Source organism: Leptodactylus fuscus, chromosome 4, assembly GCF_031893055.1.
Source record: "Leptodactylus fuscus isolate aLepFus1 chromosome 4, aLepFus1.hap2, whole genome shotgun sequence".
Classification (NCBI taxonomy): domain Eukaryota; kingdom Metazoa; phylum Chordata; class Amphibia; order Anura; family Leptodactylidae; genus Leptodactylus; species Leptodactylus fuscus.
In genome coordinates, this window is record NC_134268.1 from 209,182,260 (window position 1) to 209,208,583 (window position 26,324).

At 43.2% G+C, this 26,324-nt stretch overlaps 1 protein-coding gene across 1 annotated transcript; it reads left to right on the forward strand.

The window, feature by feature from the left end:
• The first annotated feature begins 89 nt into the window (after nt 1-89).
• On the forward strand, nt 90-25,399 carry LOC142201189 (ATP-dependent translocase ABCB1-like). Its single transcript, XM_075272017.1, has 27 exons — nt 90-181; nt 484-550; nt 1,370-1,511; nt 2,007-2,067; nt 2,768-2,959; nt 3,219-3,390; nt 11,799-11,923; nt 12,167-12,338; nt 12,790-12,903; nt 13,845-13,955; nt 14,860-14,985; nt 15,121-15,324; nt 16,374-16,544; nt 16,658-16,819; nt 17,481-17,640; nt 18,796-18,935; nt 19,126-19,227; nt 19,929-20,006; nt 20,302-20,385; nt 21,720-21,923; nt 22,353-22,453; nt 22,806-22,946; nt 23,416-23,572; nt 23,886-24,083; nt 24,417-24,623; nt 24,831-24,977; nt 25,114-25,399. Exons 1-27 carry the CDS (start codon nt 90-92, stop codon nt 25,312-25,314), a joined length of 3,831 nt encoding a protein of 1,276 aa, XP_075128118.1. The 3' UTR covers nt 25,315-25,399.
• The last annotated feature ends 925 nt before the right edge of the window (nt 25,400-26,324 follow it).

Below are 26,324 nucleotides of genomic sequence, written 5' to 3' on the forward strand. Positions count from 1 at the left end.
CACAGGTTCTTTTAATTGGTTGCCTGCTTTGCATTTGAGAGTTTTTTTCTTCTTTTAAGGCGGACATTTTGCCGTAGACAGGCTCCAAAATGGCAAAGGAAATCGAAATGAATGGGAAGAGTCATCATAATGTTCTTAATGGAGAGACTGTAGTGGCCACAGAAGACCCCGCTGCGACCAGGTGACATTGCACATTCTAAGATTGTCATGCTATGACTTAGGATGTCATGTACAGCAGTTCTGAGTCTTTGAAGAAGTAGAGAAAATGTCTGGAAATAATCAACAAGCTGGATGTTATCTTCTTACTGTCTATCTGTAGAAGGACTCATGATTTTGTGATACTCTATCACGAGAAGTCTATCCTATATTTGTCTATGTGCAGCCACCCAATGGTTGTTATGTGAATTGCAGCCTGTGAAATGAGTTTTTCTCATCATGTAGTTTCGGTAGGTCAATAGTAAGGTCGTGTTTATTTTATTGTAGAGAGAAAAACTCCAGAGCCAAAGCCAAGAGAAAAGAAAAAGCCAAAATGGTTGGTCCATTCACCATGGTAAGTGAAACAGGAGGCAGACAGCTCAAGCAAAACCCAATTGACAACATTAAAGGGATCCTATCATTAAAACTCAATTTTTTCTGCCTACCACGTAGAAATAGCCTTAAGAAAGACTATTCTTCTCCTATCTTAAGATGTCTTCTTCAGGCCGCCATTCGGTATATAATCCAGTTCTCTTGCAGCACTGGGGGCGGGCCCCAGCACTCAAACAGCACTGGGGGTGTCCCCAATGCTGCGAGAGAACTTTCCAGCGCTGCCACCATCTTCTTCAGGAACGGGTCTTCTTCGCGTCTTCTTCCAGGGGTTGGCTTCAAACTTCTAAGCCTCGGGCCTAGGGAAAAGCCAACTGCGCATGCCTGCCGGCCACAAGAAAATGGCCACTTACACAGTATTGTAAGCGGCCATTTTCTTGTGGCCGGGGGGCATGCCCAGTCGCCTGTCCCAGGTCTAGAAGTTTGAAGCCACTGCTGGAAGAAGACGCAATGAAGACCTGTTCCTGAAGAAGATGGAGGCGGCACTGGAGAGTTCTCTCGCAGCATTGGGAACGCCCCCAGTGCTGCAAGAGAACTGATTTACATACCCACGAAAACCGGATTATATACCAAAAGGCGGCGTGGAAAAGACATCTAAAGGTAGGAGACGAATAGCTTCTTAAGGCTATTCCTACGTGATAGGGACAAAAAATTAAGTTTTAATGATAGAATCCCTTTAAAGAGAACTAAATTGGCTTCATCAATATTTGGTATGACCTTTGCCCTTTGGTTTCTACAAAATTCATAACAAGGACAATTAACAATATATTTGTGTTGTTCTTAGTTTCGATATTCCCAACCTGCGGACTGGCTTCTCATGCTGATTGGAACGGTGGCCGCCATTGTCCATGGGGCGTGCATCCCTCTCTTGACAGTAGTCTTCGGAGAGACTATAAACAGCTTTGTGACAGATGGAAAATATTCAAGTAAGTTAAAGGGGTCTCCTACTACAAAGCCGTCAGCCCAGGCCAGAAGAGTCTTGAGTCTTGGTAGATAAAATTCATGTTCGACCCTGTTTTCTTCCTGATGTGCTCTTTGTGGGCATAAACCTATCACTCGGCCTGAACATCCCAATGACATCATCGTCTGATCGGCGCTGTCACCCTGAGAATTTTGGTATTTTGTTGATCCAATTCTGTTCAGCCATTCCAAAGATATAAGCCTTGCTTTTTGTTGATACAGATTAGGGTATATTAGCCAAGTGGGCGACACAGCACATAGAAACCCCGCCTCCAGAGAAACCACAGTGGTACCGCCTACTTGACTAGTAGAGTGTAATCACCATCAACACTATCTTTGGAATGGCTGAACGGATTTGGATAAACAAAACATCAAATTGCTCAGGGTGACAGCGCCGATCAGATGAGGTATGGCATTGGGATGTTCATTTACATGTATATCTTTTTTTTTTTTTATATTAGGCAACATAACATTGGAAGAAGGGAGGAACATGACAAATTCCCTACTGGGACACATGACCATGTAAGTAGATTGTGGCCCACCTTAAAAACTATTTGAATCAATCCAAAGTAAAAAATATAGTAATTAAAAAATATCCTATAATTGTGTGTCTACAGTACCAAAGCAGATGCATGTGTTTCCATGGTAACAGACTACAAGCATATACTGTATATGTTGATGAGCAAAATCTAGGGAACAGATGATAGTATAAGAGCCAGATTAGACTACGTTCACACGGGGGGGATGTGGGGCGGATTTTGGCACCGATAGTGGCACGGGGAGCCGCGTCACTCTTGGGTCAAAACCAGCCTGCCACGACTGTCGCGGTCGCGGCCCCTCCCCCGGAGTCAGCTCGTTCATCGTTTGAGCTGACTCCGGAGGTGGCTGCCGCCAGGCGGACACCATGGCTCACCAAGCCGCTGAATCCACATGAACAAAGGGCAGCCCGCTCACGGAAAAAAGCAGCCTTACAGTCTCCATAGACCACCATTGTGAGGGGGCGGATTATGACGTGGATTACGCGCCATATTCAGCCCCCTCTGTGCCCGTGTGAACGGCCCTAAGCCGTCTGTATTTCAATGGAATATGATTCCTGTTGTTGTGACTGTCCCCTGTGACATATATAGGGGTTTCCACAGATATATACTTAGGACAGACCATATATATATATAGGCACATCCGTATCATGGTAAATAATACCGCGTATATTTTGCTCCTGTAGATTTGCCTATTATTACATGGGCCTGGGCTGTATTGCCCTACTTGCCGGCTATATTCAGATTTCTCTTTGGACCTTGACCGCTGGTCGGCAGATTAAAAGGATCCGACAGAATTTCTTCCACGCGGTGCTGAGGCAGGAGATCGGCTGGTTTGATGTGAATGATGGCGGGGAACTGAACACCAGGCTGACCGAGTAGGTGCACAACTACCAGTACTATTGTACAAATACTAATACTAATAATAATAATAATAATAATATAATAATAATATAATAATAATAATAATAATACTAAAAATAATATAATAATAATAATAATAATAATAATAATAATAATAATAATAATAATATACAAATAATAATAATATAATAATAGTAATATAATAATAAACTAAACTACAAATAATGTATGTGTAAGCAATTGTAGTTATTTCAGCATTTTTTTTACATATAGGGGTGTTTCTAAAATAAGTGAAGGCCTCGGTGACAAGATCGCTATGTTCTTTCAATACGCCGCTACGTTCCTGGCTGGGTTTACCGTTGGGTTTTACAGGGGTTGGAGGTTGACGTTAGTCATTTTGGCCGTTAGTCCGCTCATGGTGCTCTCAGCTGCTCTCTGGTCAAAGGTAGGTGAATTTTAGACTTTAAAGACAGTCTGTCACCAGAACCCTAAATCTCACCCCAGCCCTGCAGATAGATAGGTTACTGTCACCAGACCCAGCATATCACCCCAGCCCTGCAGATAGATAGGTTACTGTCACCAGACCCAGCATATCACCCCAGCCCTGCAGATAGATAGGTTAGTGTCACCAGAACCAGCATATCACCCCAGCCCTGCAGATAGATAGGTTAGTGTCACCAGACCCAGCATATCACCCCAGTCCTGCAGATAGATAGGTTAGTGTCACCAGAACCAGCATATCACCCCAGCCCTGCAGATAGATAGGTTAGTGTCACCAGAACCAGCATATCACCCCAGCCCTGCAGATAGATAGGTTACTGTCACCAGAACCAGCATATCACCCCAGCCCTGCAGATAGATAGGTTACTGTCACCAGACCCAGTATATCACCCCAGCACTGCAGATAGATAGGTTAGTGTCACCAGAACCAGCATATCACCCCAGCCCTGCAGATAGATAGGTTAGTGTCACCAGACCCAGTATATCACCCCAGCACTGCAGATAGATAGGTTAGTGTCACCAGAACCAGCATATCACCCCAGCCCTGCAGATAGATAGGTTAGTGTCACCAGACCCAGTATATCACCCCAGCACTGCAGATAGATAGGTTAGTGTCACCAGACCCAGTATATCACCCCAGCACTGCAGATAGATAGGTTAGTGTCACCAGAACCAGCATATCACCCCAGCCCTGCAGATAGATAGGTTAGTGTCACCAGACCCAGTATATCACCCCAGCACTGCAGATAGATAGGTTAGTGTCACCAGACCCAGTATATCACCCCAGCACTGCAGATAGATAGGTTAGTGTAACCAGACCCAGCATATCACCCCAGTCCTGCAGATAGATAGGTTAGTGTAACCAGACCCAGCATATCACCCCAGTCCTGCAGATAGATAGGTTAGTGTCACCAGAACCAGCATATCACCCCAGCCCTGCAGATAGATAGGTTACTGTCACCAGATCTAGCATATCACCCCAGCTCTGCAGATAGATAGGTTATTGTCACCAGACCCAGCATATCACCCCAGTCCTGCAGATAGATAGGTTACTGTCACCAGAACCAGCATATCACCCCAGCCCTGCAGATAGATAGGTTATTGTCACCAGACCCAGCATATCACCCCAGTCCTGCAGATAGATAGGTTACTGTCACCAGAACCAGCATATCACCCTAGCCCTGCAGATAGATAGGTTAGTGTTACCAGAACCAGTATATCACCCCAGCCCTGAAGATAGATAGGTTAGGGTCACCAGAACCCAAAATCTCACCCCAGCCCTGCAGATAGATAGGTTACTGTCACCAGACCCAGCATATCACCCCAGCCCTGCAGATAGATAGGTTAGTGTCACCAGAACCAGCATATCACCCCAGCCCTGCAGATAGATAGGTTAGTGTCACCAGAACCCTAAATCTCACCCCAGCCCTGCAGATAGATAGGTTAGTGTCACCAGAACCAGCATATCACCCCAGCCCTGCAGATAGATAGGTTAGTGTCACCAGACCCAGTATATCACCCCAGCCCTGCAGATAGATAGGTTAGTGTCACCAGAACCAGCATATCACCCCAGTCCTGCAGATAGATAGGTTAGTGTAACCAGACCCAGCATATCACCCCAGTCCTGCAGATAGATAGGTTAGTGTCACCAGACCCTACTATATCACCCCAGTCCTGCAGATAGATAGGTTAGTGTCACCAGAACCAGCATATCACCCCAGTCCTGCAGATAGATAGGTTACTGTCACCAGATCTAGCATATCACCCCAGCTCTGCAGATAGATAGGTTATTGTCACCAGACCCATCATATCACCCCAGTCCTGCAGATAGATAGGTTACTGTCACCAGAACCAGCATATCACCCCAGCCCTGCAGATAGATAGGTTACTGTCACCAGAACCAGCATATCACCCCAGCCCTGCAGATAGATAGGTTATTGTCACCAGACCCAGCATATCACCCCAGTCCTGCAGATAGATAGGTTAGTGTCACCAGAACCAGCATATCACCCTAGCCCTGCAGATAGATAGGTTAGTGTTACCAGAACCAGTATATCACCCCAGCCCTGAAGATAGATAGGTTAGGGTCACCAGAACCCAAAATCTCACCCCAGCCCTGCAGATAGATAGGTTACTGTCACCAGACCCAGCATATCACCCCAGCCCTGCAGATAGATAGGTTAGTGTCACCAGAACCAGTTTTTGAAATAAATATTATGTTTTAAAGTAATACCTTCTTGTGCTGAAGACTGTTTGTTTTTCTGGTTACATTATTGCCCTAGCCGGGGGTATATCTTTCGTGCACATTTAGGTTTAGCCAACTCTGTTTATTCTGGGTGAGCTGTGAACCTTCTACATTTTTTCTAGTTTTGGACTTTCGGTGTGGTTTTCACGAGCTCCCAGGTACACCATTGTTTAGGTGCTGTTCAATGTATTTTATATCCACTTAGTCGTGCTTTTTCCAGAGTTATGGCTTCTTTTTGTACCAGATTGTAGCTTTTTTTGATCTAGTGGATAGATCATATTTTGGTATTTTCCATTTTTTCATTGTATCCTGTGTATCATGGAGAGTATATCTAGAAAGGATACGAGACTCAAGAGATTGGCAGAGGCTTTTGACAACATTGATGATTCAGATACAGATGAAGATTGTAAAAGTTTGTTGCATAAATACTCCAAGCTTTTGACTATTGAGACCAAAACATGGTGGGATCACAATGCCTTAAAGCTTTACCATGGGAAAGCCATGATTCCAAGGGGCTTAAGGATCAATAAATTCTCTACTACCGTTTTCAACGAGGATTTCAAGTTAAAATGGGAGCGTATACTCTCACGATGTTCATTGGATCTCATGGATCTTATTATCCAGGAGGAGGAAAATAGGATGAAGGAGTGTGAAATTGAGCTTGTTAAGATCAAGGAGGAAATGGTCAAATATGAAGGCTCTAAAACATACCTGGATTTATTTCCCAAAATTGAGTCTCAAATAAAGGACTTGGAGGAAAATATTATTAAGACCAAAAAAACAAAATTTGCACGGGATAAACGTGATTACGAATCAGGAAATGTGTATAAGTGGCAAAACCCTATGGATAACCACACACCCAAATCCATTTTGAAAAATGGTAGAGGACGCTATTATCGGAATAAAAATTCTACACCACGAAAGGTGTCATTCAGCTCATCTGAATCGGATTTTCCGGACAATGCTAATTTTTCTAATAATTCTGGGAATTCGTCTGATGTATCTATTAACAACTCTCGCATTTCAAAAAACGGAGGGCGGGACGCAAACACCGCTCCCGAAACAGAGAAAAGGCCAAGATATTGGACAAGAAAGAAACAACATCCTCACTGAATGAGCAAAACATGCCGACTATCCATATGAATACTGTCCAGTCTCACAGTGTGTTGAATCTGTCCTCATTTGAATTAACGGCTGACATGCTTTCGTTACTTAATAGGGGGCTCAATTTTGTGCCGACTGCTAATTTCAATTTATTTGAGACCATTTTAGATTTGAACAAATTTGTTCGTTCACTCACAGTAAAACGTCATTTTTTTGAACATGATGATATAGAAGGCTGTGGTGATAGACATGCTTCTGGCAATGATGTTGTGAATAATGAATATGGTAACCTCTTGTTTGCTGAACAAATGTGTTTACTTAATCTGAAGAGTTTGCAGGATTCTTCGGATTTACCACATGATTTTCACGCAACTAATGTCAAAAAAACCAATCCTTTTTATTATCCCGTTATGTCTAGGACATCTTGTTTTGATACTTTTCAGCATGCGGTAGAAAGGGATCTAAGGGTTTTGGCTAACTCAGCCAGGCATACAGATTTGAAAAGCAATCTGTCTAGGAGAGAGAAACTTGCACTTGATTTGTTATCACGTAATGATTCTTTGATTATAAAAATGGCAGATAAGGGGGGTCTGGTAGTTGTAATGAATAAAACAGATTATTGTGACAGTGCCATGTCTATATTGGGTGATCCTTTGACTTATAGGGTTCTTAATTCGAATCCCACTTTGACTTTTTCAAAGGTTTTGGAGAATTTATTATCAGAGGGTGTGAAGATGGGGATTATTCGGGAAGACCAGAAAGATCAACTTATTGTTGATCACCCGGTAATCCCCATCTTCCATGGCCTACCAAAAGTCCATAAGAACATTAGTCCCCCTCCATTACGCCCAATCATAGCGGGCATCCACTCGCTTAATGAGCGTGTTAGCGAGTGGGTGGACTCATTACTCCAACCCTTGATCCAAAAAATCCCTGGCTACCTGCGAGATACGAAACAAGTTTTGAAAACGTTTCAGAACTTTAAGTGGGAATCAGATCTGGTGTGGATTTCCTGTGATGTGGAGAGCTTATACTCGTCTATTCCACATGACCTGGCTCTATCAGCCCTTTCTAGTCATCTACGTAAATATTCCAATTTTTCGATTGAATTGTGTGAATTTGTTGTTCTTTTGACGGACTATTTACTAAAACATAATTTTTTCAAATTTGATAAAAAATTTTATTTACAGGTTCGCGGGGCCCCTATGGGGTCCCGTTTTTCACCCACCCTGGCCAATATATATATGGCATGGTGGGAGGAAACTTTTGTTTACAACAGTACAAATCCACATGGGGGGCATCTGCGCTGGTACGGCCGCTACATTGATGACCTACTTATGGTGTGGTCGGGCGGTGTGGCGGCCGTACCAGCGCTGATGGAACACTTTAATAACAACACTATGAACTTGAAATTCACCTACAGAGTGGAAAGGGTCTCTATTGATTTTTTAGATGTCTCCCTAGTGGGTGACTTGGAAAGAGGTTTGGTCCTGTCCAAAGTTTTTCGGAAGGATTTATCAGGAAATACGGTCCTACACGCGACCAGTTGTCATCCTCGTCATACTATCAGGTCAATTCCAGTGGGAGAGCTTCTCAGAACTAAACGAGCCTGTTCTCTAGACACTGATTTTCAAAAACAAAAACGGGAAGTCCACACCAGGTTGAAACATAGGGGATATCGTAACTGGCAGTTACAGAGAGCCTCTGCCATTGTAGATAAAAAACCCAGGGACCTCCTCCTATCAGACAACATCAGGGGCGTGGAGAATGGTAAATTTGTGGATAGTATCTTCTTTTGTACCAGCTACAGTAGGGATTACGATGAGGTTGTAAAGATAGTAAAAAAACACCTTCCCATTTTGAGGCAGGATGATATAGCCACTAGGATTTTGGAAAGGGGGTGTAGGTTTATTTCGCGTCGTGGGAGATCCTTGGGCAGTACATTATCTCCAAGCATGTATACTGACTCAAATGTGGTTGGTAGTAAGACCTGGCTTGATGTACAGGGCTTCTTTAAGTGTGGTGCACCAAGGTGCCAAGTGTGTCGTTTTGCTGAGAAATCCGCCTCCTTTGAGAACATACACACTCATAAGAAGCATCGTATTAAGCACTTTCTTAATTGCAAAACTGATCACGTTATTTATTTGGTTTGGTGTAATATCTGCCATTGGTTTTATGTAGGGTGTACAATTCGACCTTTAAAAGTTCGAATCTCGGAACATCTGTCAGACTGTAGCAAGACCACTACCAGTAACACCTCTGGGGCTTCCAAGCACTTTATTACTCATCATGAGGGTAATACTTCCTCTTTTCGTTTTTGTGCAATCGAACGTGTTGAATGCCCAGCTCGAGGTGGTGACTGGCGTAGAAAAGTGCTTAAACGAGAGGCTTATTGGATCTTTGAGCTTGGTACAAGGACACCTAAGGGGTTAAACTTTAAATCTGATTTAATTTACTTTTATTAATATATCATTCAATTGTGATGTTTATGAAACTTTGGTTTGTCTACATTGTTATCTATTTTATATCTATTTTTGAGATTTGCTCTTAGTGTTATTATATTCTTTTTGAGATTTTCAATTTAAGAAGTTTCTATTTATCTATTTCTTACCGGTATGCTTGTCTTGGATGTAATAGTCAGATTCCGATCATGTGGTGTGTCACGTGACCGGTTTCATTGGCATACTCCCTTCTGATACAAAGGTTGGGTCCCGGTCATGTGATATATCATGTGACCGTTGTCTAGGTAATTCTTTGTTTCTCTACTATGAAGGAATCTGAATTGCGCCTTTCTCTGTCTTTGTGGTGTTTTTCGACTCTATAGTGCCAGGAGGGGCAGCCTTAGGCGTCTCTCTGTTTCTACATGCTGGGGTGAGTACCTTTCTGGGGTTTACCCTTATAAATACATATTCATGGGTTATTTTATTTACATGCCCATGGTCACTTACTTAACGGATCATGGATTATGTCTTGTTTTCCTTTTTCTTTTTTCCAATTTGGCTTATTTCTTTCTTTAGTTACTCACATGTCATATAGGTGACCATTTAATATTGTGAGTGCGAATTTTGTGTGTGTGGTTTTTCTCCCTTTTTCTCTTTTTTTATTTTTTTTGCTATATCTCTTGGGTCAATATTTCCTTGCAGGATCATCCTTTCATATTTTCTTGATATTTTGCATTTGTTTATATTTGTTTTTGTTTGTTTTGTTTTGGTTTTAGTTTGTTTTTAATTAAATGGTAATCACTTGTAGTATTGACACCTGTGTGTTAAACTTTATATGGCCCTGAGGGTTTGGGCATTGAGTACATCGCCATGAGTAAGGGACGGATGTCCTGAAACGCGTAGGCTGGTTGACTTTTCTCAAAAACATGCGTTCATTTGTGGAATCTACCATGTAAGTGCTATGCATATTTTTTCTACATCTGGTACTATTTTTTAAAAAAAGTTTTTGAAATAAATATTATGTTTTAAAGTAATACCTTCTTGTGCTGAAGACTGTTTGTTTTTCTGCAGATAGATAGGTTACTGTCACCAGACCCAGCATATCACCCCAGCCCTGCAGATAGATAGGTTACTGTCACCAGAACCAGCATATCACCCCAGCCCTGCAGATAGATAGGTTACTGTCACCAGACCCAGCATATCACCCCAGTCCTGCAGATAGATAGGTTACTGTCACCAGACCCAGCATATCACCCCAGCCCTGCAGATAGATAGGTTACTGTCACCAGAACCAGCATATCACCCCAGCCCTGCAGATAGATAGGTTACTATCACCAGACCCAGCATATCACCCCAGCCCTGCAGATAGATAGGTTACTGTCACCAGAACCAGCATATCACCCCAGCCCTGCAGATAGATAGGTTACTGTCACCAGACCCAGCATATCACCCCAGCCCTGCAGATAGATAGGTTACTGTCACCAGAACCAGCATATCACCCCAGCCCTGCAGATAGATAGGTTAGTGTCACCAGACCCCAGTATATCACCCCAGTCCTGCAGATAGATAGGTTACTGTCACCAGACCCAGCATATCACCCCAGCCCTGCAGATAGATAGGTTAGTGTCACCAGAACCAGCATATCACCCTAGCCCTGCAGATAGATAGGTTAGTGTTACCAGAACCAGTATATCACCCCAGCCCTGCAGATAGATAGGTTAGTGTTACCAGAACCAGTATATCACCCCAGCCCTGAAGATAGATAGGTTAGGGTCACCAGAACCCAAAATCTCACCCCAGCCCTGCAGATAGATAGGTTACTGTCACCAGACCCAGCATATCACCCCAGTCCTGCAGATAGATAGGTTACTGTCACCAGAACCAGCATATCACCCCAGCCCTGCAGATAGATAGGTTAGTGTCACCAGACCCCAGTATATCACCCCAGTCCTGCAGATAGATAGGTTACTGTCACCAGACCCAGCATATCACCCCAGCCCTGCAGATAGATAGGTTAGTGTCACCAGAACCAGCATATCACCCTAGCCCTGCAGATAGATAGGTTAGTGTTACCAGAACCAGTATATCACCCCAGCCCTGAAGATAGATAGGTTAGGGTCACCAGAACCCAAAATCTCACCCCAGCCCTGCAGATAGATAGGTTACTGTCACCAGACCCAGCATATCACCCCAGCCCTGCAGATAGATAGGTTACTGTCACCAGACCCAGCATATTACCCCAGCCCTGCAGATAGATAGGTTAGTGTCACCAGACCCAGCATATTACCCCAGCCATGCAGATAGATAGGTTAGGGTCATTAGTGCCCCCCCCCCCCTCTTTATGAATCGATGCCTCTGTTGCCCCGATCACCATTTTTTAAATAATGCAAACAAGCTCTTTGGAGCAATGGGGGCGTGGCTATTACTCCAAAGAGATTTTTTTTCCTGTACTTACACTGTAAGTCAATGTTCACATGGATATAAATGTATGTAACAAGTATTCAGCATATTAATTCACCTTAAGCTTACACTTAATGAATTATTAGTATTTTCTATCCATAGATATTGGCCACCTTCACCTCTCAGGAGCTAGAAGCTTATGGCAAAGCGGGATCGGTGGCGGAGGAGGTCCTGGCTGCCATAAGGACTGTTATAGCCTTTGGAGGACAACATAAAGAAATTAAAAGGTAAATTCTTCCCTTGTTCCCGTTAAAGGGGTTGTTTCACATTTTACAAAACTTGTTCCTATGAAGACACAGGGACATTGCAGAGGTTGCTCACTGTTGTGCTCAGTTCACCTGCGGTGTCCTGCTAGGTCACAGATGGAGCTGTCACTGCTCAGGCCTTGGGAAGACCTTTGGATCTTATACAGTAGGTCGATAATCTCCGATACGTTCAGCCTGATAATCCAGTATTTATTATATTTTTAGGTATGAAAAGAATTTGGAACTCGCCAAGACTATTGGAATCAAGAAGACCATCACAACAAATGTTTCAATTGGGTTCTCGTACCTTACATTGTACTCCGCGTACGCTCTGGCCTTCTGGTACGGGACCACTCTGGTCATCGAAGAAGACTTTACCGTGGGAGACATATTAACAGTAAGTGATGGCTGTGATTTGGTGTAATATGGGGAGTATGTATACTATAATATATTTGTTTCTACATACACTATTACAGTATAACATGGACAATAGGCACAGTGGTGGAACTACATCCATAGCAGTAAACCAACAGGTAATGGTGTATTAAATTGGCCGAAAAAAAATTTGTTTAACATCAAACTTAATTTAAAAAAAAATAGGTTATTTTCTGGTGACACATTTCATATAAGATAATGAACCCCATTTTTTGGTGGGTCGCCATATAGCACACCAATGGACTGGATATCATACGTGACCTATGCACATACACTAGTTTCAGTAATGGCCTCGGAATTTGTAACCAGTATGATATATTCTTTTTGCCCATACCAGTAGAAGTTACTGTTATGATATTTGTATCCTAGTATAACAGAAAGATCTTCATTTTATCTTTTATTTTATATTTAAGGTTTTTATTGCTGTCACTGTTGCTGCCTTCAGTTTCGGGCATGCTGCCCCTACTTTTGAAGCTTTTGCCAGTGCGAGAGGGGCAGCGTATTCCGTCTTCAGCATTATCGACAGTGTAAGTAATGCTATCGTATCATTGAACCTACTGGTCACAGCATATAATGGTCACGTAGGTCATAGAATTGAAGGGGTCCTCAAACTTTTCAAATAGGGGGCCAGTTCACTGTCCCTCAGACCATTGGAGGGCCGATATATAGTTTAAAAAAAAATTTAAGATTATATGCTCCACAGTAGCTCCCCCCACAGTATTATATGCTCCACAGCAGCCCCTACCACAGTAATATATGCTCTTCAGTACGCCCCCTCCCACATGGTATTATCTGTTCCTCAGTATGCCCCTCCACACTGTACATTATATGCTCCGCAGTACACCCCCCCACACACACACAGTATTATATGCTCCTCAGTACACCCCCCCACACACACACAGTATTTTTTTTATTTTATTTTTTATATAGATTGTGAGCCCCATATAGGGATCACAATGTACACTTTTTTTTCCTATCAGTATGTCTTTGTAGAATGGGAGGAAATCCACGCATACACGGGGAGAACATACTTGGTGCTCCTGGAGGGATTTGAACCCAGGACTCCAGCGCAGCAAGGCTGCATTGCTAACCACTGAGCCACCGTGTTGCCCCTACACACACAGTATTATATGCTCCTCAATACACCCCTTCCTCCCTGCACCGTAGCCTACACTGGCAGCTTTCAGGTGTATGTGCATTTGCATGTACAACTGAAAGCAGCAAAAGCTCACTAACTGGGAATCCTGTACCGGACGGCACGACGGCCACATGTGTCAGGCCGGACAAATGTCCTCAGGCCGCATATGGCTGTAGTTTGAGGACCCCTGTTCCATTGTGTTGTCTTTGGGGCCTTGTTATATTATGGACTCATTATTGGGTCACATCGTAAACCCATAGGCCAATACTCTGGTGGGGCAGTCTGACCCCGTTTCAACACATTCTTATAAAAATGTCAACTTTCTTGCAGGAACCAAGCATTGATAGTTTCTCTACAACGGGCTTCAAACCAGACAAGATAAGGGGAGACATTGAATTCCGAAATGTGAAGTTTACGTATCCATCCAGACCTGACATCCAGGTTAGTACTGCACTCGATTCACTGACACATCTGCTTTGAGTCATCTGGAAAGTGTTACCTATTTTTTTTATAAGTTTTTATGTCAAATGTATTTTATATTATTTTTTTTGTTGATCATGTTTTTTATATTTTCCCATGTCACTAAAAAGGTACTAAATTCTGCAATTTCCATTTAGCCTAATAATAGACTGCCACTTGCCGATTTCTTTGCAGCAATCACCTCATTTACAACACAGACAGGATAACAATAGAAGTTAACACCACAGACCCATCATTACATCACTACTGATAATAGATGATGTCACTGTTGATCTCCTCCCCTTCTCTGCACAGAGCATGTCTAGAAAACTTTCCTATAGACCTCAATGAGTCGACTCCAGACTATTGTTGCCTATGACCATGTAGCGCCGCACCTCCCATGAGGTGACCTGCAGTGACCGCTTCAGGCGGCGCTATGCCGGGCCCCCAGGGGAGGCAGCATTTTTGCTGACCTAAGCCAGTCCAGGACAAGCTGTCCTGGACTGGCTTAGCATCACCGTCTCGGCAGCCCGGCACGGGAAGTGAGCGGTGGATTGGGGAGGCCCTGTGGACGCAGCGCTGCTTCACCAGCCCCCCCTCACGCTCAGGCAGAGAGCAGGTCCTCTCCCTGCCTGCTCTCTGCCTGCTAACGCTGCCCCGTCCGCGCTGCCCCACCCCCCTTCGTTCCGCCCCCCATTGCTCAGCCCCCCCCCCCCCCCCAGAGAAGAACAGGAAAGATGGCTGCCCCCACAGTCATGTACAGGCAATAGAATTTTAAAAAAATTACAATCAGAATATACAGATGTACAGTATTAGTCAACTCAACTACTTATAGGGATTGGCTGGTTGTTTTACATCTTGGTAATTCCATCAATTTAATTTTCAGGTTTTGAAGGGGTTAAACCTTAAGATCAGTAGCGGACAATCTGTGGCCCTTGTAGGAAGCAGCGGTTGCGGCAAAAGCACAACTGTCCAACTAATTCAGAGGTTCTACGACCCAGAGGAAGGAGCGGTAAGGAGAAGACGGTAAGATTTAACTAGTCGAGTTAAATCTGCACCGTTGTATAATTTTTGAAAATTTTGGCAAATCTTTAAATCTAACGCACTTGCTCCATTGAGTAACCGCATCTGAATTTTTTCTTTCTAGATCACGATTGATGGACATGACATTCGGAATCTCAACGTCAGATATTTAAGGGAGGTGATTGGGGTGGTCAGCCAAGAGCCCATTCTGTTTGACATGACCATTGCCGAAAATATCCGTTTTGGCCGAGAAGACGTCACCATGGAAGAAATCGAACAAGCCACCAAGGAATCCAACGCATACAACTTTATCATGAGCTTGCCGGATGTTAGTAACATTAAGTCTGACTTCCTGTTTGTACAGGAAACACTGGGGGGAGTTTATTAAAATCAGGATTTGTTATTTGAGGCTTAATCTACTGTAATCTCTATTGTGGTGAGATGGACCAAAATGATTAAGAAACACATTTCAATTTGGTCCATGTGCCCAAAGCTGAAATCAATTCTGAGGGGCAAATAAGGTTAACTCTGTCGACCAGTAAAGCCCCCCCCCCATCTGACAAGCCATCAAAAATTGTAATTTTTAGAAACTAGCATAAAATGTATCACAAATTTCCCCCCAGTGTGTGCATTAGAGGAGCAGAGAAGAGGCCAGTGCTTCGGGAGTGAGCACATAACTTCACGTAATTCAATACATTAAGCTACACACAGGACGATTTTTAAACAGAGGGAGACAAATAGAGATGAGCGAGTAGTATTCGATCGAGTAGGTATTTGATCGAATACTACGTTATTGGAAATACTCGTACTTGATCGAGTACCACTCGCTATTCGAATGGAAAAGTTCGATGCAGAACCAGCATTGATTGGCTGAATGCTATACAGTCGGCCAATCAACACTGGTTCTTCTCCTACCTTTAGAAGTCTTCTCCGTGCAGCTTCCCCGCGGCGTCTTCTGGCTCTGAATTCACTCTGCCAGGCATCGGGCCTGGGCAGAGCCGACTGCGCATGTCCGCACTACAAGCGGGCATGCGCAGTCGGCTCTGCCCAGGCCCGATGCTTGGCAGAGTGAATTCAGAGCCGGAAGACGCCGCGGGGACGCTGCACGGAGAAGACTGCTCGGAGGATCCAGCCCGACCCTCACTCGTGGACTTGGTAAGTATAATTTGATCGAATGTTGCCTACCTCTGAAACGAGCATTTTCCCCCCATAGACTATAATAGGGTTTGATATTCGATTCGAGTAGTCGAATATTGAGGGGCTACTCGAATCGGATTTCGAACCTCAAACATTTTAGTGTTCGCTCATCTCTAGAGACGAACAATTTTTTTTAACAGAAAGTCTTCCATAACAGTCAATTTGAATAATTGTTTTCAGAAATTTGACACCCTTGTGGGAGAAAGAGGAACGCAGCTTAGCGGAGGCCAAAAACAGAGGATAGCCATTGCCAGGGCTCTGGTTCGCAACCCCAAAATTCTCCTTCTGGATGAAGCCACGTCTGCTCTGGACACTGAGAGTGAAGCTGTTGTCCAGGCAGCTCTGGATAAGGTAAGTCATTATGGGCAGATTTTCTTGTTCGACAAGCTTTTATTAAAGATCAAATAGCAAAGTACAACTAAGCCAAATAAAGCAATAATTCATCCCCTTCCCATCACGTCTAGGCTAGAGAAGGCCGCACCACCATTATCGTCGCCCACCGATTATCCACCATCAAAAACGTGGACGCAATTGCTGGATTTGACAATGGAGTTATTAGTGAACAAGGAAGTCATGGAGAACTCATGAAAAGAGAGGGAATCTATTACAAGCTGGTGACAATGCAGGTACATAAGGTCACACCAGGTAATTGTAGTGTGCCATGTATCGATCAAGGTAAAGGAGTTGTCTTTACAGGGTGTGTAGGGGTCATAAAGGGGGGTTTCATGCCCAGGACCCGGTTCTGTGAGCTAGAGTGGAGAACACGGACACTCAAAACTAATGAATGAGGTGTCTCTTCTCAAAATCTGCCATTGTGGAAGAGTCTAGAGGCGCCATATGCATCACATGGTCTTCCATTCTGTTGAACTCTTTGGGTTGAGACATACATCATTTATCTAAGGTGTATGGCCAACTTTAAGGTACTCTTACTTCCATAATATGGGTGTATTTGAGCACCCATAGTACCATGCAAATTATCTGACCTGTAGATCCAAGCTCATGTCACCATAGAACTTCTAAAAGTTGCAATTACAGGTGCACAAATTTGGTGCACAAGTTGTGATAAATCAGCCCCATGGTTTCAAAATCCATCGATATCAGGTCCAATGGGTCCAAATCGGTGAGATAATAAATGGGATCAACGTTCCGCCCAGCTGCTTGTGTCGTTGTCGAGTCTCCCCTCCCAAAAACAATGGTCAATAATGGAAAACGGAAGAATTAATAGACAATGGGAAGAAGTTCTCTTATTAGGATGATGGATGTTAATATTGGTATTACTCCTTGCAGACAGTAGATGCCAAAGATGATCCTGAAAACCAGGAAAATGAGGAAAATATGAATGCTAGAACCGAGCTAGTGAGGGAAAAATCTACAAGTCTAAAAAACATCAAGAAGACTATTACAGAAGAGGACAAAGATGTGGATGCGAAGAATAAAGATATGGTGAGTAGGGTTGAGTCGATCTTGAAATTTCAGGATCGTTTTTAAAATCCGATTTCCGATCATTTTCCATTCGAACCCGATCCCGATCCCAATGCAAGTCAATGGGATTTTTTAAATAATCAGAGATCGAATTTAAAAAACTATCCTATTCACTACACAGCATGTAGTCCAAAAATTGATTCAATTTTTGGACCCCACGTTGTGTAGTGATTAACCCCCCCCTCCCGGTGTTTGCTTACCTGCAGCTCCCAGTTCTTGTTGGTCCGGTCTGGTCCTCTGTCCTTCACGTCTTCAGAGTACACCCCTCCCCCTTCCCTAGACTAGTATTGTAGAGATGCAGGGGGTAGGCGGAGCTTGGTACGGCTACCTCACTCACGTCTCCCCTCCCAGTACCCGCCCACACTCTCCTAAGCCCCGCCTTCTCTATAATAATAGTCTAGGGAGGCGGGGGCGCAGGGCGCTCTGAAGCCACATGAAGGACAGAGGACCGGACTAGCAGAGGGCAGCGGCAGCACTTCTGAGCAGGTAAGTTGAGCGAAGTTCACGAGTAGATAGATATTACTGTACATTGACTTGTCTAGTAGATAGATATTCTGATCGCGATCATGAAATTATCTCGATCGCCGATCGGAATCCAATATTTTCCGATCCCGATCGCTCAACCCTAATGGTGAGGAATACAAGGCCATGATCTTCTAATAATAGAGCAGAGAGAAAAACTTTTATAGTGTTAACCAGTGATGTCATCAGGTAAGCCTGGACTGTACAGACAAAAACATTCATGTCTAAATTTGGCGTCAATTTTTATGCCTTTAAATTGCTTTGAAATAAAGAATCTAATAAATCGGTGAATTGAAAGATACATAAAAAAATTCAAGGAGACAAAATGGAAAAAATAACCTTATTATAAAAAATAAATACACGACCCCAGAACACAATTTTTGTGTTCCCAAAAGGAAATAAATTGGTTTTTCGACTTCAGTACCCAGAAAGGTTGTTCAGAAATAATTCTTGAGATATCTCCACTAACAACGAAAATTTTTTGAAGAATTGCCGAATTAAAAAAAAAATAAGCCTACAAAAATATTACAGTTTCGACCTAAAGACTGTCTGCTATAACACGTATTCTGTATATACTGTATATATTTACAGAACAAAGATCCGGCTCCAGTCTCATTTTTCAAGATCCTGAAGTTGAACCGACCAGAGTGGCCGTACTTTGTGGTGGGAATTTTCTGCGCAATAATCAATGGGGGAACCCGGCCTGCCTTTGCCATTATCTTTTCCAGGATCATCGGGGTAAGGTTCAAGTGGGACATTTATTTATATGACCCTATACTTAGTAAATCTTCTACAAATGGTCCAATGGTTCTCACCATGCTTATGTAGGTTTCTTCCCCCGTTCCAAAAACATACGGCGCATAAAAATGTGAGCCCATCTGAAGACGGAGGCGGATAGGATTGAATGTTATACATTATTTACTTTCAGGTATTTGCAGGTGAGGCAGATGAGATCAGATCTAGAAGTAACTTGTTTTCTCTGATGTTTTTGGCACTTGGAGGACTTTCTTTTTTTACTTTTTTCCTTCAGGTAAGCGGTTTATAGAATTTTCACTCATTTATTGATTTGCTTTCAAGAATTTTCATGAACCCTTATTGTATCTTGATATGTCTACGATTCCAAAAATTTGCCATATTCCGAGGGATCCTTGTCTGGTGGTAGCAGGAGGTTGTGCAACATTCAAGAGCAAGATATCCTAAATGAAAATTTTCGACATTGGAGCAATAAATCTCTCCTGGTCTGTTAGGACCTAGGACAGTAATATACATACGTCTCCATAATTGGAAGACCAATCGTAATAGAAACAAGACAGAAAGGGGGAGAAACGAATGACAAAATAGGGGAGGTGGAAGACATTTGGTCATGACAAGAGTTAATTTGGAAGACCATGGTTCCTATTTTGTAACCCCAATAGAAGTGACTGGCAAAAAAGTTGTGCGTGCCTGGATGTGGTGGCCAATGGCTAACCCATCAAGCGGTACGGGATCATGGGAGATGGGTAGAATTCCTAGAGATGGGAGTTGTATCTTGTGGATATGTCTTAAGTGTCTTGTGTAACCTCCGTGTTCTAATGCAAGTCCACCAAGCACGGAACATATCACCAGAGGCGAAACAATCTCAAAAAAGTAGAAGGGTATCTGGGGAAAAAAAAATTGAATTTTGTATAATTATAATTGTGAATGTTTGTTTTTTAGTTATTGTTGTTTTCTATATCATTTTTCTTAATTTAGGGGTTCACATTTGGAAAAGCTGGGGAGATTCTAACAAAGAGGCTGAGACTTCTGACCTTCAAGGCGATATTGAGGCAGGTTGGTAACAGTTTTTGGAATTTGTAGACTAATAAGTCTTAGGGTTCCACCTTGTTCTTTTAATATGCGCAGGAAATGATCAATGGTTCTTGGATTAGATTAGGGTGAAGGGTCTATTGTGGATGATAAATATCCTACTCATACTTTACGTAGTTACCCAGTGGGTTTTTGGATTTTCAGCCAAGGGTTTGACCATGAACTTTTTCTTACTGAGGAATATTATAAGTGGTGGAGGGCAAAAAAAAAAAAGGGGAAAATGGATGAGATGACATCACTGTTGCTTATGGCTTTCCAGGAAATTGGCTGGTTTGACGACTCAAAGAACAGTACGGGGGCATTGACCACAAGGCTAGCTACTGATGCTTCACAAGTGCAAGGGGTAAGTACTAGAGATGAGCGAGTAGTACTCGATCGAGTAGGTATTCAATCGAATACTACGGTATTCGAAATACTCGTACTCGATCGAGTACCACTCGCTATTCGAATGTAAAAGTTCGATGTAGAACCAGTATTGATTGGCCGAATGCTATACAGTCGGCCAATCAACGCTGGTTCTTCTCCTACCTTTAGAAGTCTTCTTCGTGCAGCTTCCCCGCGGCGTCTTTCGGCTCTTCATTCACTCTGTCAGGCTTGTAGTGCGGGCATGCGCAGTCGGCTCTGCTCAGGCCCGATGCCTGGCAGAGTGAATTCAGAGCCGGAAGATGCCGCGGGGACACTGCAAGGAGAAGACTGCACGGAGGATCCAGCCCGACCTTCACTCGTGGACTTGGTAAGTATAATTTTGATCGAATGTTGCCTACCCCTGAAATGAGCATTCTCCCCCATAGACTATAATAGGGTTCGATATTCGATTCGAGTAGTCGAATATTGCGGGGCTACTCGAAACGAATATTGAACCTCGAACATTTTACTGTTCGCTCATCTCTAGTAAGTACTGATATTAGTGTAGGTAACTGGTATGGAGGCTTTTTTACAACCAGTACGAATAAACACCATATATTAAGCCTGCAGAATTATCAATTCAGCTCTTGAGTATATTCTAATATAATATACACGCCTTAGTTTTTTTAATTCCCCCACAAACAGATCTTTCACCACCAATGCAAGATCTTAGTATCCACTAATCGACGTCACTCCCCTGATTCTGGCTCACATGGAATTTTTGCTCTAGCTCCCTCCATTCCTGAGCAATCAGAGTAACTAGTTTTGGTGCCTGATATGATAACTATGCTATTGTCAGGTGGGCGGTGGAGGAGCCAGCAAGGGGGCGTGATTCAGAGTTAGGATCAGAGGCAGCCAGTGTCAGAACTCAGAATTACACCCCTTATCTGCTCCTGCCTGACACCGCCCTCCTGACAGTACAGGGCCTAAATAGCACATCATACACCATAACTACCTGCACATATTGCTCAGGAACTGTTGGAGCTAGAGAGAAAATTCCAACTGTGATGAAGAGCAAAGAACTAGACTTGGCAGAGGTGATGAAAAGTCATCTTTTTAATACAACTTAATCAATTAGATAGATGTACCCAAAAAAGTGTAATTAAAAACTAAAATTAATAAAGTTATTGCTCTTGTAATGTGACAATGCAAAAAAGCAAAAACATTGCATGGTCATTAAGGTCCAGACAATGGGGCAAAAAGGGTTAAGTCAGGATTCTCGTTTTCTAGTCCTTTCTTTTCACCACATTTTTGATGTTATCTCTGTGATAGGCAACGGGAGCCAGACTGGCGCTGCTTTGTCAGAACTTCGCGAATATAGGAACTGCCATTGTTATATCCTTCATCTATGGATGGCAGCTGACCCTCGTCCTCCTGGTAATGATACCAGTCCTGGTCCTATCCTCGCTTATCCGAATGAAGATGTTCACGGGACATGTGAAAAGGGACAAAGCTGACCTGGAAGTAGCCGGCAAAGTGAGTAGTGACTTGAGAAACACCCGAGCGGGAACCACACGGACCTCATTATAGTCTATGGGGTTTGCGAGTTTTCCCAGGTTACCGCTTTTCTTTGCATATTGGACTCCCGAACAGAATCCCGAATGCAGATGGAAGAGAGTATGATTGAAGGATGAGACTACACAAGGTTTCTTTGTAGTCTGTTATTATGGAAAGATATATCAGTATAGGGACCCTATACACAATACCATACATGATTTTAAGACATTGCAAAATTGCCCTATTTTTTATTTTAGATATTGGAACATGGACGTGAACGTGGGCTTAACCCTTATACAACATAGAAGCAGATTTTTCTTCCCTGAATGTCTGGTCACTCTGAACAATTATTCCTATTAATACTAGTTTCGTTAATATATTTCTGTTCATATGTTCCTTGCTCCGTAGGTCGCCATTGACGCCGTTGAGAATATTCGTACAGTAGTTTCTTTAACCCGAGAGAAGAAATTTGAGGCTCTTTATGGAGAAAAACTTGAAGGACCGTACAGGTAGATATATGGTCGACTCGCGGAGGAGACTGCCCCTGATCTAGGCTAACTTTTCTGTGAGAGGGCAACCACTTGTGTGTTTAATGGCCACCCTTAGTAATGTACTGAATATTAGCTTTGTTGGACTCCTTGGGAAATATTTACGACGACTAGCGCATTGAATACCAGTGTTCGATTCCCTGGCGCCATCGGAACTGACACCCAAATGATCAGCTTTCTTATAGAGGTGTCCTAGGATCACCTCCTTACTTATCATCCCAATACTATGAACCAATATCGATGTCGCTCCTGAGATTTTTGAAAAACTTTTTGTGCCAATTCCCGATGAAGTAATTTGTTCTTTGTCTTTAAGGAACTCGATCAAGAACGCTCACGTGCAGGGCTTCTCCTACGGGTTGTCTCAGGCCATCATGTTTTTTGCATACGCTGGATCTTTCCAATTTGGTGCCTTTTTAGTGTCGGAAGGATATATGACATTCGACAATGTGTTTCTGTAAGTATCCGTCATGTCATGATGGGACGTGGATTAGTGATTTGAGTTGGGTTTTTGCTAAACTGTATGGAAATGGTGACAGAAGTTTGGGGGACGGGTTTGGAAGCTGTCACCTTCTTCGACCCTGGAAGGCGCCCAACCATGCAGAGCAGAGGCGAAACCCATCCCTCATCCTTGGCACACATCCACTCACAAAACTTGTGCTGCTAAGAGGCCAGAATGTTATCGAGGGGACTGCAGGGTTCAACTGGTTTAGGGATCTGAATTAATTTGAGGGTTAGGTTTTCCTTCTGAATTCACTACTTCTAATATAACGTGACCAAACTCCAAAAATTTGTGTCGAAAAAACAAGAGGTTTGATCTCGACTGCGATTTTGATTCAAAAAATTACAAAAATTTGCTCCAAAGAATCTAATTGCCCCATTGAATTTTCTATGATGGCCTTTAACGCTTCATATTTGTATTTTAGGGTCTTCGCGGCCATTGTCTTCGGTGCCTTGGCGTTGGGTCAGACCAGTTCCTTCGCACCAGACTATGCCAAGGCTAAAATTTCGGCAGCTCATATATTCAGTCTACTAGAGAGAAAGCCTCTTATAGACAGTTACAGCGATGTCGGGCTGAAACCTGTAAGTAGAGCCAGCCATGACATTTCCTTTATATCCAGGTTCCCCAAAAAAAGAAGAGTTAGGATATGTTCCCATGTGTTGGGTTTGACATTGACCATAACAATCTGCGATAAGATTTTTTTCCAAAAATTGTGGAGGATATATCCAACAGCTGAACTCTACAATGTACCAGCAAAAATGTTATATCCATATTTTTCATAAGAGCAGTGCCCCTAGTGGTCATGATTGAAAAATTGAATCAAAGATGGTGTAAGAAAACTTGAAATTTTTTGTATATTTTATACTGAAATACAGTTATGTGTATTTATTACAGTCAGGCTGTGATGGGCGGATCATGTTCTCCGGAGTTCATTTTAATTATCCGACCAGACCAGATGTTTCGGTGCTCCAGGGTTTGGACATCAGTGTAGGAAAAGGAGAAACCCTGGCACTAGTGGGCAGCAGCGGGTGCGGAAAAAGTACCACAGTCCAACTGCTGGAGAGATTTTATGATCCATTACATGGGAAAGTGGTAAGTTATGGGGGTTTTTTTTACAGCTATACTGGATACCTTGCTTTTCTGCGTTGTCTGTATAGTCATTGCAGCAGTGTTGTCTTTGCTTTATGGCAGAAAGACTTCATAGATTATTACCCTTAAAATGTGGTCATCTAAATAAGATCTTATTTTCTAACTACCATGCCTTATCTAGGCCTTCAGCAGTACAATACAACCCCTACTATTAAATCCCCTACCTTCTAATAATGAGATGACTCTGCTCAACCTGTTCCAGTCTACACAGCAAAGCTGTTAAGTAGGCTACAGAAAAGCGGGTAGTCATCGCTAAAGTCATTGTCTTTTTGGTAGACCGTGGACGGCTCTGACGTGAAGGCTATGAACATCCAATGGCTGCGGGCCCAGATGGGCATCGTGTCTCAGGAACCCATGCTGTTTGACTGCAGTATAGCGGAGAATATCGCCTATGGAGATAACAGCCGGACGGTGCCATTCGAAGAGATTGAAGAAGCGGCCAAGGCAGCCAATATACAGAGCTTCATCGAGTCACTTCCTGATGTAAGTCTCTTAATGTTGGTAGTAGATGGCGTCGATATCTATCGTTGTCAGCAGGTATAATACAAGGCTATGACAATGGATCCCCACTACGAGATGCAAGACGAAATGCGACTCAAGTAGCCAGTGTTTGTGACCTAAGATTGTCTTAAAGGAGTCTATGTTGACTGTGTATATACAATTACTATGCTGTATTTGGACTGTTCACAGAAATATAACACCCGTGTCGGAGATAAGGGGACGCAGCTCTCCGGAGGACAGAAGCAACGAGTAGCCATAGCACGAGCTCTGGTCCGTCAACCCAAAATCTTGCTATTGGATGAGGCCACATCTGCCCTGGATACAGAGAGCGAGAAGGTAATGAGGAAAGTCGGAGAATTGGCCAACTTTAACTTTGCGGGGGTTAGAGTTATAAGTTTCCAAATTTTAATTCTAGATATTGTCTATGTCCTATCATGTAGAATATCTGAGATATGTTTCCCTCCACCTACAGGTTGTACAAGAAGCTCTGGACAAAGCTCGGGAAGGTCGTACGTGTATCGTCATCGCTCACCGACTGTCCACCATCCAGAACACAGATAAAATCGCCGTCATCCAGGATGGAAATGTGGTGGAACAGGGAACGCACCAGCAGCTCCTGCAGATGAAGGGGGTATATCACTCACTGGTCACAATACAGCTCGGACCCACATGAGAAGAAGACAAGACCGGGCGTTGTATCTCCTAAGTCATAACGGCAATCTGGTTAGGATGTGGCCCTACCCAGGCAGGCTTGACAGGTGGAGCGGGCATAAGTCAGGGCTCCGAGCGTCAAAGAGGAGGCTTCAGATATTCTCGAATATATGCACCTTATCGTGAGGAATGGAATTAAACCAACATGGCGGTCATATACAACAGAAAACTATAGAACCACCCCATAAAATGTGATCCTATAGGGGTGGGATATTGAAATCTTTGTAAATCAAGGAACTTATCCAGTGCCAGGAGGGGTTACTTTTGCAAATCTTATAGAAAATTAGCATATTAACACAAATTTTTAGGCATCCCAATTAAGACTGAGGGCGCAGTAGGCGTCTGAGATGTCTTAAGTGTTCACTAATATCCCAGTTCCAATGAAGATGTTGCAGGTAACTCCTCCTGGCGCTGGAGTTTCCTTGTTTTTCTAGTATATGGACACTTGATCGGTGCACCGGAGTGGAGCTGTGGCAGCGGGGACTGGATCGCTCCCCTCCTTATATGCTCCGTGCACCTCTTCTGATAGGTCTGTTCTAGTAAATACTATTTTTGTCCATGAAATAAAAATACTCAATAATCTTTGCAACTTGTTATTCTTCCAGAAAATAAAATAAGACTGAGTTACCAATCCCCGTTATCACTCGGGTATCCCCCTACACAGTCTGATACCGTACAATGAGCGCTGGCATTGTCACATTGTGTAAGGACACTCCCTACTGACCAGGGGCATGACAACTCCTAGTTGTCAATTTATGCACACATTTCCAGGAAGAATAAGGGAGGAACACTGTGACAAGAAGGAAAGATGTTCAAGAAGTGTTATTACAGGGTTAATACTGGTATTTCCTATAACGGGTCAGGACAGTGGATGGTTCCCTCTTAAAAAGGATCTTCCACCATCCTCCATATATTTAGATACTTCAATAGTCACCGCTCCACTGATTCTGGCGTTTTTTCTCTAGCCCCCAC

Bases quoted from the DNA above. Each gene is read 5' to 3' on its own strand.
- LOC142201189 (XM_075272017.1), top strand. From the start codon at position 90: ATGGCAAAGGAAATCGAAATGAATGGGAAGAGTCATCATAATGTTCTT. The intron at 551-1,369 runs GTAAGTGAAACA...TGTTGTTCTTAG, and splicing joins TGGTTGGTCCATTCACCATG to TTTCGATATTCCCAACCTGC. The intron at 24,624-24,830 runs GTAAGTCTCTTA...GACTGTTCACAG, and splicing joins TCATCGAGTCACTTCCTGAT to AAATATAACACCCGTGTCGG.